The following is an 11,783-nucleotide window of genomic DNA, read 5'->3' on the forward strand; positions in this document are numbered from 1 at the left end:
CCATCGGAGCTGTGTCCCCCAGCCAGCAGCACATCCCCTTGGCCACCAGCGTGGCGTGCTCGAGCAGAAGCAATGTCCCCACCAGAGTCATCCTGTGCCCTAGGTCCTGCTGCCTTCCTCCGCTTGAGCCCTGCATCCCTTCAGCCAGTGGCTGGGTGTACTGTGGAAGCACGCAGTTGGCACTAAGGTAAGGCCTTGATTTAATCTGTCGGGGGTGTTTTTCCTCTCTCCCGTCCCTGTCGCTCCGCTGTCTGAGCAGCCCTGGCTGTTAGCTGCACAGTTTGCCCGTCTCCTGCTCCACTGCGTTGGGCAGCTTGGCGCTGAAGGCCCGCAGGGAGGACTGGATCCTGGCCACCTCGTTGTTGGCCAGCTTGAGCCGGTGGCGCAGCAGGCAGGTGAAGAGGTCAAGGCGGGTTTTGCCGGGGGGCGACAGCCTGTTCACCCGGTCCCTGATCTCCACCAGCTGCAGCATGGCCGAGTCCTGGGAGCCCTGCGTGTAGGGGTAGTCCAGCTGCAGGATCAGGTCGCGTATGGCGTCTGGCTCAAAGGGCAGGCTGTAGCCGAAGACCTGCAGGCTGTTGATTTTCATGTACCCCAGGTTCTTGGAGGGGTCTGCCATCTCCAGGGGCTCATAGTATATCGTCTCGTTGGAGCTGTCGTCCAGAGACTTGATGCGGCTCCGCAGGTAGACATGGACTGTCTCAAAGAAGGTCTTCCACTTGTTGCCCAAGGTGAGCGTCCAGTTTTGGCACTGGGCAGAGGCATCCACGTTAGTCCTTTCCCAGTCTGGGAAGCTGCCCTCGTTGACGGGGACGAACCAGCTCTCCGAGTGGCTCCCCCCAAAGGGGTTGACATAGATGGCCATGACGGGCTCCAGCGTGCTGTTCTTGGTGAGGCAGATCTGCAGGGAGAGGGCCAGCATGACGTGCACCAGCCCGGGCTTGTACTTGTTGCTCTTCAGGGTCAGGAGCATGCGCTTCCTCCAGGAGGGGTCGAACCAGCTGCCCAGGCGCATGTCGTTGCTGATGAAGATGGAGTGCACCTCGATGCGGCTGTCCCGCTTCTGCAGGAGGTACTTGAGCTCCAAGTCCTGCAGGTCTGTCTCCAGCCCCAGGTAGTGCTCCAGCGAGTCAGCCACCTCGGGGCGGCACGAGCCCTGGGCCAGCACGTAGCCCTGGTTGCACGCCCCGCAGCGGGTGGTGTTCTCCTCGGCGCAGCTGGCGCAGGCTGTCCCCTCGCCCAAGGCACACGGAATGGACCCCTGGCAGGAGGGCTGCTCCAAGGGGCACGTGCAGCTGTGGCTTTCCTCCAGGAAGGTCCCGGGCACAGCGGTCTCGCTGCAGTAGAGGAGCGACTGCGCACGGCTCCACCAGTAAGGAAGCGACCTAGAGGAGAAAGGACGGGGAGGACAGGTGCTTAGGGGGGCTCTGAAGGGCCACCCGCCCTCTGTTCACTTCTTGAGGGCAACACAACTCAACCAAGCCTGGTTTTTCACCTTGAACCCAACCTCTGAGGACCATGTCCCCAGGTGGCGAAGCTGCCTCTACTGCCCACCCACCCCAGGAGTTCCCCCCAGCAAGGTGGGAGCCCCTCTGGTCCCAGCCATGGGGCTGAGCCCCACTCGGAGCTCTGCCGGTGTCTCCTCAGGGGACGGGGAGCATGGCAGCCTACCTCTCCTTGGGCAGTTTGAAGTGAGGCTGCCGGTGGCAGCGTTTGCTGAGGTTGAAGAGCCTGCGGATGATGCGGTGGGTTTTCCTGGCGAGCAGCTTCAGGCTGGTGCCCAGCTGCTGGTAGCGGTGCTGGACATCCAGGTCCATGGCCCAGAAGTGGGAGATGGCCGTCCTGTTCAGGAAACGGTCCCCTGGGAGCCTCTTCACCAGTGCCTGGAACTCCTCTGTGAGAAGAGAGACTGAGTCAGCAAGCCCAGTGGGGTGAGCAGCGAGAGAAGAAAGCAAAGGTAAAGCAGGAGCCAACCTCCCTCCAGGCAGGGTCCTTCCTTCAGGGATTCCCCCCCTCCCCGCTTAAATATTGGTGGGGATGTGTCTCCACAAGGTGTGAGGGAAGGTCTTTTCCTTCCATGTGCTCCCTTCCCCAAGCTCTGAGGGTTGCTGGGACAGTGGTGGCCCACCACGCAGCGCTGCCCTCACTGCCCTGCAACACCCTGGGATGGCTCTCAGGGGGCTGGTGTGACCAGACCCTGTCCTTGGTGTCACCAGAGGTTGTCACTTCCCATTAAAAAATGCCCGCAGGCTCCTTATTTTTCATGGCAAGACCCATCCTACATGCTAAACGTGGACCCTCTGGTGCCCCTGCAGCACCCCCCACCCATCCTGAGCACCCATGGGTGCTCCCCAGATGCGTTTGCCACCCACCACTGCTACAGCATCAGGGCCAGCTGGAGAGCTCCAGGCACAGAGCTGCTTTGGGGTCTGGGTCCCAGCACCCGCGGAGCTTTCCCCCAGCCTCACCTGACTCCTCGAACTGGCCGTGGTGGCTCTCCCAGGCGCGATGGAGCTGGGCCAGGCTGCCTTCCAGCGCCTGCACGTCGGCCTCGGGGCAGTTGCAGTGGGGGAAGGCGGGCTGGCACTGGCAGCGGCAGTCACTCTGGCGGCACAGCAGCTCCCCGGCCGAGCCACAGGCAATGTAGCTCAGGGCAGCTGCCACAAAACGCTCCCGGAGGTGCGGGGGGAGCACCGTCTGCAGCCCTGCAGGCAGGAGGGAGCCCCCGGGGTGGTCAGGGCACCCGGCACGCCCAGCCTGGACCCCATCCCAACCCGTGTCCCTCCTGGGTGCCCACATCCATTCGGAGTGGAGCCACCTGTCTGGGCTCTCCATCGATTGCGGCTCCTCTTGGCAGAGGAGCAGCGGCCCCTTCCTGGCCAGCTTTGATTTATTTTTAGTGTTTTTTTTTGTTTGTTTGTTTGTTTTTTCTTAAAGCAGCAGCCTGATCCAGCACCCTGCATGCCTCCCTGCCTGCCTGCCAGCACCCCTCGGTGGCACTCACGCTGTCCCCGCTGCACGGGCCCTACCTTGCAGCTGCACCTTGTTCTCCGGGCTCTGCACCAGCACCGAGCTCACTGAGTCCAGGTTGTCGTAGTTGCTGCAGCCGAGCGGCCCCGTCCGCGTCTCTGTCACCTAGGTGGGACCCACAGGGGCTAAGGGACAGGGTAGGGGGCCAGGGCTGCGTGCTGCCACACGGCACTGTGCACGGAGGGGGCTGCAGACAGCCTGTGGCCGTGCCTCAGCTCGCAAGGCGCTGCGGCAGCAGCTCGGAGAGGAGAAATAATTGCCTGCTAATTGCCTTGTCGACAGCCGGCAGCCCCGCTGAAAAACACGCCTTCATTAGCGCGCCCGATTTCCCATAAATAACGCGGGTGGGCCAAACTTTGCTCTGCCCCCGCCTCGCCGCCGTCCCCCCGCCCGCCGTCCCCTCCCTCGCGCCCTCGCCCACCTTGATGGCGGCGGTGGCGATCTGGATGTGGTGCAGCCGGCGCAGCGTGCTCTCCCGGTCGATGAAGTAGGAGGCCGCCAGCTGGTGCAGCGTCTCCAGCGACACCGCCGAGCTGTTCCCAGCCCCCGCGGGCTCTGCCCTGCGGCTCAGCTTGCGCTTATCCACAAAAATGGTCAGCGACTCCTCTCCTGTGGGGACATGCCATGCTACGGGGGGCTGCTGGGCTCCCCTTTGTGTCAACATTTCTCCCCCAGGTCCCACCAGTGCTCACTGCCCTCCTGTTCCCCTTCCCTGTGCTTGGGGGTGGCTGCCGGAGCGGGCAGCTTCCCTCCCAGCTCACCTCCCAGCGTGGCAGCGAGCAAGAAGTGTGTGCCGTACTTCTTGATGATGCTGTCGGTGACCTGCTGCAGGCTGGGCCTGCGCCCCAGCAGGCGGATGTTGCGGATGAATTCGGGGGCGAGGGGCAGCGGCAAGCTGAAGAAGTCCTTCCTCTCCAGGGCCAGGTTGTTCACCTTCCAGCGGGCGAACTCCCTGCGGGACGAAGGCGAGGAGAGCGGTGGTGAGAGCCACAGAGGTGGGTGGGGAATGGGGTGCCCAGGTGCAAGGCTCCATCCCACCCTGAGCCACTGATGGGAGGCATCGGAGCTGTGCATGTGACATTGGTGTCACCTCTGCTGGGACACTGTCACCACTCTGCTGCCTGTGCCAGCCTGCTGGGCCAGACCTCATCCTGCCAGCCTCATCCAGCCTCCATCCTCATCCCCAGGGATCCAGGTGGAAATCCAAGGTCTGGTGTCTCTGGATAACGGGCAGCGCTCTCTTTGAAGCTGGAGGTACCGGGACGAGGCAGTGGATGGGGTGAGGATGCTGGGGGTGGCGGGCACGGTGACGGCAGGACGTGGGACACTGGTGCTGGACCCCACTGAAAGCTTGGGTTGCTCAGAGCAGGGCAGGATCTGGCCTTTCCCCTCCACCAGTGGGCTCTTGTAGGGGCAGGGGGTTGACCGTGTGCCTCAAGCAGACCTGAAGCGTGGTGGGATGGCAGTGGGGAAGGAGGAGGGCAGGATGGGCTGGCGCTGGGTGACATCTCTGTGCCATCCGGGAGCCCCCAGCACCGCGGGCTGTGCCAGCCTGCTGCTGCCTCAACCAACAGCCCTGTCAACACCCAGCGGCCAGCTTCAGCCTAATCTTCAGCGTTTTGCTCTAATTAAAACCAGGCGGTGTCTCTCCAACAGTTTAATTAGAGCTGACTGGGAGAGAAAGAGGAGAAGGAGGAGGAGGGAGGGAAGATGGGCACGAAGCAGCTGAGGGACTCGGCAGGCACCGGCCTGCCTCCCATGGTGACTTTTGGGCTCAAAAAGCATGATGCTGGGGTGAGGGGGGTGATGCTCCCTCTCCCGGGTGCAGTGGGATATGCAGGGATGGAGGCCACCAGCACTGCATCAGGTCCCCCTTAGTCCCATCCCATGGGCAAAGCGAGGCTGCCTGCAGGTTGTCTTCCTCCTCCTCCTCCTCCTTGGTGCAAGCCGGCTGCTGTCCCAGCGGGTGCTCCTTCCTGTCCCACCTCCGTCACCAGCAGCATCCCCAGAGGATAGCAGCGTGCAGGGAAGGGGAGAAGGGGAAATGAGCTCCCTGGGGGTGCCGGGCTTCATAACAACACAGCCGTCCCTGCACTGACGTCAGGTCTCCAGGTAGGGTGCAGCAGGGCTTGCTCTGGTGCCACAAACACCTCCTGGGCTGCAGGGGGCTTTGTGAGGACCCCCAACATCAGCCCTGCTCCTGTAGCATCCTAGCTGTGTGCTTGCATCTCACCCTGCACTGCAAACTGCTGCTGGGTTGGGGAAACACCTTCCTGGGGCCGCATCCTGGCCAGCCCAGCACACGGTGGGGATGGGCTGAAAAGACCCCACCAGCCTCTGCAGCCAAATGTGTGTAGGGTGGGGACCGGCTGCTCCCTTGCTGGGGGGAGACCTGGAGCCTGGAGCCCCCACAGGGATCAAACCCCCTCCCCACGACCCCACCGCCCTTGGCGCTGCCTCTCACCTGTAGATCCTGTACCTGGTGGTGAAACCCTGCCGGTAGCGCTCCGTGAAGTCCACGTACTCCTGGGCTCGGTAGAAGGGACCCCGGTCGGTGAGGAGCCAGTCCAGGGGTGCCCGGCCGGGAGAGGATGAGGATGGGGACGAAGGGGACACGGCGCCGGTGGCATGCTGCTCGGGCACCGCGCCGCCCGCCCCGCAGCATGCACTCAGGGCCAGCAGGGCCAGCGGCCACGGGAGCATCGGGGGGGGCCTGTCAGCACGCCGCAGGTCCTGCCGCCCCATGCTGCTGCCGCCCGGCCGGCTTCTTCATTCTCTCGCCCCGCCGCGCTCCTCAGGGACGGGCCCTGCCCTGCAACGGCACCGAGTGGGGGATGGATTGTGAGAATGGGGCAACCTCATCCTGGTCCTGCTGGCCAGAAGTGACAGGCTAGGTGGGGACAATTCCTCCGCCCCCCAGTGACATGGGGCATGGAGCATCTGGGGGATGCACCATGAGGATGTGTAGGTCATCTGGGGTGGCTGCACAAGCTTCTCATCTACCCTGCAGCTGCCTGGGCTGACCGCATCAGTGTCTTGAGGCCAACCAGCATTTATCATGAGCTGAGACCCTTCTGGTGGTAGCATTGGCGCCGAGCATCTTAAACACGGGAGCAGCAGCCTGGGGTAAGAGCCCAAATTTGCCTTTTGCTCGCTGGAGCCGCGAGGCGCGTGGCTCCCAGCTGGCCAGGCTGGGGCAGGGAGAGGCTTCCTGCCTCGTGCCGCGAGGGCTGGCTGCCTGAAAACCCGCTTCAAACAGAGCCGAGTTCAAAGTCAGCGCAGGAACATCAGAACTGACTTGTTCTTCATTAGCCGATGTAAATGCTGGGCGTAAAGATATGGAACTGGGCCAGGGCGGGGAGAGCTGCTGCCCACTCCTGAGCCGGGGATGGATGCAGGGAGGGCTCCCGGGCTTATCTCTGGAGCCCAGCAAAGGCTGCAGACTTCAAACGGCCAGATCCGGGGCTTACCCTGCCCGCCTGGCAGCTTTGTGCTCCATCCTCAGGCTCTGCTGCAAGTTAAAACCTAGGAGAAGCCCCCAGCAGCAGGCTAGCTCTGAGATGGGACAAGGTTTTGGGGACCCTATAGCCACCATGTTTTTATTCCCCATAGCAGGAACCACCAAACACTCGCCAGCCCCACGCTCTGCCGAACAGGGGCTGTGGTGGATGAATCACCGTGATTAAACACGTATTATTATATTTTTTTTTCCCCACCTCTTCTATTTTTAAACCCTTAAGGGTGCGTGTTGATGATGCAGGCTCAGCTGGATCCCTGGCACTTGTGAACAAAGCAGAGGGGCTCGCCGGGGTGCCGGGACAGCCGCCTGCATGCAGCCTGGTGGTGAGACCGCGGGTGGAGGCGTGCACACCGGGGTGTGGTAGGTGCTGCGCACGTGAGCATCGCTGCTGACAGAAGTGTGACAGGCCAGGCGGGATGGGAAGGCACCGGGGATGGCTATCCCGCACCATCGTTACCATATTTATTATTTATGTTGGTGGTGGGTTAAGTGAAATCAGGATGGACGTACAGAAGCAGGGGACAGCAAAGCTCTTTGGTAGCAAGTGACCCCCTTGACCTCACTACTAGAGCTGGAAATAACTTCCTAATCACTTATCCTTGATCCAAAAGAATGGAGATTTGATAAGAAGCATCTGACTACCCCTCTTTTTTTTTTTTTTTTTTTTTGATTTAGGGTTTGTATCACAAAAGCTGGAGAACTTCCAGCTTGCTAATTATTTTTTTTTCCTTCCCCTTTTTCTATAAAAACCTTAAAGCAAAGGAAGAGACGGGCCAATGCAAATATTCTTGGCAGACCTGTCCAGGACCACAGCCTGCTTCCTGGCCAGGCCTGCCTGGTCTCCTTGCAGCCTTGTGTCCCCACTGCCCACAGGACGAAGCCCGGGGTCCCTTTGATGATGTCCCACGCCTGTCCCCCACACCACTGGTCGTATGAGCTGCATCTCAAAAATAACTTGCTGTAAATTCCCACCTCTTGAGGCTCCCTCCTCCCCCTCAGGTGCCCATGAGCAGCGGGGCTGAGCCACAGGAGCCCCATGCCAGCAGCAGCACCCTGCTGCCTCAGGCCACATCATGCTCGCTTCAATGCCAGCGGTGAAGCAGCTCTGGAGCCACGCGCTCCACTGCTAATCAAGCGGAGTTCGATAATTAAGACATTAGCTAATTGTCAGGGACATTAACATTGATTTCTGCCCTTTCACGCTGCAGACACTGATCCGGCCACGTACATGCCGCACAAGGCGTGCGCCGGGGAGAGGCTGGGCTGGCTCAGGGTGCATCGAGCACCCCACGAGCACCCCTGGTGTGGGTGCCCCAGCACCCCCTGGGACAGGGCCAGCCATGAAGCAGTGATGGGGGAGCACTGAGCCCCACAGAGATGCCTCTTAGTGGGAATGCAACCTGAACCGAGTCACCTTCCTGTTAAATGCAGGGACGGTTTATCAAATTAAGGCCGCTTAAGAGAGGCTGGGCAGAGGCTAAGTGCAGTTTAGTGCCTGGAGTGGGCTGACTTGGCTGCGTGTGCCGATGCAAGCTGAGCCACCAGCCCAGCTCTGCCCCCACCCAGGGCCACGCAGGACCCAGCCCTGCCTCTTCCCACCCACGCCTGCATCGCGTCCCGAGGAAGCGCCGGGGCTGCATCGATCTGCCAGGGGAAGGACGGGCGCGAGCCAGGCACCGCCGTGGCGGCAGCGGCGTGGTAATGGGCAGCAAAGCGGGCACGGCGGGGCGCTGGCAGCGGGCCCGCAGCTCCCGAGCACGGGGACAGCCACCTCCCAGCCTGCTGTCCTTGCCTGAGCGGCGGCGTTAGAGATCCCAGCCACCGCTCTGAGCCCATCCCTGCTTCTTGCTATTGCAAAGGGGCTTCGGTAAGTCAGTGCCTTGCCCCCTCACAGCCCAGCAGGCTGGTTAAGAAACCTGCAGGACTCTGTGAATTGGGCTTCTTTTATTAGCTCTCCTTAGAGTGAGGAACTTTGAGGAGAAAGCAAAGGAAAATGTCAGAAAATCCCCGGACTCAGGGAGCGAAGGATTTGCATAAGACATCAAATGAGATGAAGCCCGGGCTGCGGTGGAGGGAGGTGGCAGCTGGGCGCCCCACACCACACCGGTGCCATGTGCTGTGCCCTCTGGCTTCGCTTGCTGGAGACTTTCACACCCGCAGGCAGGAGCCCTCTGAGCAGAGCGATGTGGAGCACGGCTCCCTCCAGCGCAGCGGCGGCTCCTCCAGCCTCAGGCCGAGCTCCCAGCCCCAGGCATCCCCGCGTCCCCCTCCCCGCTGTCAGGGTGGGCACCGGTGCGAGGCGAGGAAGCTCCCAGCCACCCCTCTCCCTGCTTAGTGTCACCAGCGTGGCACCGGGTGTCAGCGAGGCATGGCAGCAGCCGGGCACGGGCAGCCTGGGGAACACGGGGCTGGTGCTGGGATGAGATGTGGGGTGTCAGCGGGGGCCCCCCCAGATCTCCCCAGCCCTGCCCTCATGCCGGGCTCAGCCCGCTGCTCTCGGAGAGCAAACACGCCCTTGATCCCCCCCCAAAACCTATCCTGGGGAGAGCGCAGGGGGGTCCTCGGCACCGACCCTCCCGGCTGTAGACGGAGGGGGGACACTGACACCTGCCGGCAGGTCCCGCAGCGCCCGGCCCGGCCCCGGGACCACCGAGGGGGGTTTGGGGGCACCCCAGGACCCCCAGCACCTCCAGCCCGTGCCAACGCAGCGCTCGGGGGGAGAGGGGGACATAGCGCGGGGCTCCCCCGAAAAGGGGAGGCAGAGCTCTCAGAGTTTGGGTTCCTCCCGAAATTAAAGACCGGGGGGGAGCAGGGGAAGAGCCGAGCCACCGCTCCCCGAGCCCCCACTCCCGGCCCCACACGGGCATCCCGCATCCTCCCCCTCTCGCCCCGGGAACCGTGCGGCGGCACCGGGGCCGGGACCCCCCCTTGTCACCCTCCCCCCCAGCTCCCAGGGTCCAGCTGTTGATCGCTGCGTGCCCGGCGGGGTGGGGGCGCGTTTGGGCATTTTAGAGGGCACCTTCCCCGCTGCTGCCGTCCTGGGGCTCTCCTGGCCCCGGCGCGGCTCGCAGCCCCCCGCTGCCCCCCAGTCCCCCCGGGGGCAGCTCCGCGCTCCGTCCCGGGACAAACCCGGCCGCAGGGGCTCGTCCCCCCCGGGACAAGGTCACCGAGCGGCGGCAGCGCATCCCTAGCGGGCTGCCCGCGGGGAGCAGGGGGGGACACAGGCAGCGTGGGGCACCCCACCGCCCTGCCTCAGCATCCCGATAATCGCGACATCATCCTCATCCCGAGCTCCGGCCGCCCCCCGGGGATGCTCCGCGCTCCCGAGGGCTTACCCCAGGCTCCGGGGTTCTCCGTCCCGTCCTGTCCCGTCCCGTCCCCTCCTGCTCCGGCTCAGCCCCCCCGGGCCCGGCCCCGCCGCCCCATGGCGCGGAGCCCCCCGGCGGGCAGCGGCCACCCGGGTCCCGCCGCGCTCCGCGGCCGCCGCCGCCGCCTCCACGCTCGCCCTCGGCCGCCCCCTGATATATGCACGGGCCGCAGCCAATCAGCGGCGCCGCCTGCCTCCCCGGGCCCTCCCATTGGTGCTCCCGCGGCCGCTCGCCTCGTGGGGGCGCGGGGGGCGCGGACACGCGTGGGGGGCGCGGGGCGCTCCGGGCGGCTGCGGCGGGGAGAGCGCGGAGCCGGCAGTGCCCGCGGTGAGCCCCAGCAGGCGGCAGCCCCCCGCCTCCAGCCCGCTGGCTGCGTGTCCCTGAAAGGGGAGGGGGTCCCCCAAAAGGGGGGGTCCCCCAAAAGGCGGGGGGTCCCCCCCCGAAAAGGGTTTCCCCTGGGAAAGGGTCTCCACGCAGCCCCGCGCTCCTCCTGCGTCCCACGGCCGGGTATTGCAGAGCTGGGTTTGGGGATGAGGTGGGTGGTGTTTGGGGGGAGCGGGCCCGGCGTGGGGGGCTCCCTCGCGTCGTTTCCCACGGCCAGTTCCTCCACTCGTGTCATTTCCCACGGTCATTTTCTCTGCTTGTGCCCTTTCCCATGGTCTATCCCTCCACTCGTGTCATTTCCCAGGGCCAGTTCTTCTGCTCGGGTCCTTTCCCACAGCCAATTCCTCCACTTGTGTCTTTACCCACAGTCTGTCCCTTTGCCCGTGCCCCCTGCCACGCGTTATTTTCCTCCCACGGCAGGGGGATGCTCCTGGGCAGCAGCCGCTCCCCCAAGCGGGGACCCTGGGGGTCCCCTCGGCTTCCCGCTGGTTGGGGCAGGGCTTTGGGGTCGGTTTCTGGGCCCCACTGAGCAGAGAGCCGTGGGCAGCCTGCCAGGGGGCTTCTGCCCCCGAAGAGAAGGCCAGGCCCCATCTTACAAAACACTGCTGTGGGTTTTTACTGTATTTTTACTGTTTTTTTTTTTTTTTTTTTTTTTTTCCCCCCTTATCTTCCATTATATAGCCTTTATATTGTCTTTGTATTTTTCCTTATTATTTCTTTATATTTTTCCTTATGTTTTTCTCATATTTTCCCCTACTTTTCCCATATCTTTTCCTTATATTGTTCCATATTTTCCCTTTCGTTTTCCCATATTTTCCCCTATATTATCCTATATTTTTTTCCATTTTCTCCCCATTTATTATATTAAATAATATAAAATATTATAAAATCCACATCACTTTTATTTATATTATATATAAAAAACCATAAAATATTATATTTTCCCATATTCTCCCCATCTTTTTTCCTTATATTCTATCCCCCCCACCCCGCTATATTTCCTTCTGCCCCCCCCTTATTTCCCTTTACATTTCCTCCACCCTTCCCTTACACCCCCCTTTCATTTTCCCTTACATTTCCCCGCCGTGCTGGCAGCAGTTCCGTACCGGGCCGTGTGTGTGCAGTGTCCCCCGTGTCCCCCACTCCCTCCTCCCCATCCTTTCCCAACTCCGAAAGCACCCTCCCCATTCAACGAGGCTGAGATTGAGAACGGGGCGGGGAGGGGGGATTTAATTTCCGGCGAACCGTGCCGTGCCGTGCCGTGCCAAGCCGTGCCGAGCCGTGCCGTGCCGTGCCGTGCCGTGCCGAGCCGTGCCGTGCCGAGCCGTGCCGAGCCGTGCCGAGCCGTGCCGTGCCGTGCCGAGCCGTGCCGAGCCGTGCCGAGCCGTGCCGTGCCGTGCCGCACGGGGAGGCGCCGTGCCCCGCGTCCCCGCCCCTCGCCGCCGCCGCCCGGCCGGGGCTCGGAGCGGCGGGGCTGCGGG

At 62.9% G+C, this 11,783-nt stretch overlaps 1 protein-coding gene across 1 annotated transcript; it reads right to left on the minus strand.

Moving 5' to 3' along the window:
• Nucleotides 1–263: 263 nt before the first annotated feature.
• BRINP2 (BMP/retinoic acid inducible neural specific 2) lies at nucleotides 264–5,775 on the minus strand (the record flags this gene model as incomplete). The annotated part of the gene is made up of 7 exons (XM_082765777.1): nucleotides 264–1,385; nucleotides 1,672–1,894; nucleotides 2,469–2,705; nucleotides 3,030–3,135; nucleotides 3,452–3,639; nucleotides 3,792–3,982; nucleotides 5,495–5,775. 7 exons carry the CDS (start codon nucleotides 5,773–5,775, stop codon nucleotides 269–271), a joined length of 2,343 nt encoding a protein of 780 aa, XP_082621903.1. The 3' UTR covers nucleotides 264–268.
• Nucleotides 5,776–11,783: the final 6,008 nt, after the last annotated feature.

This window comes from Aythya marila, assembly GCF_965140915.1.
Source record: "Aythya marila genome assembly, chromosome: 8".
Taxonomy (NCBI): domain Eukaryota; kingdom Metazoa; phylum Chordata; class Aves; order Anseriformes; family Anatidae; genus Aythya; species Aythya marila.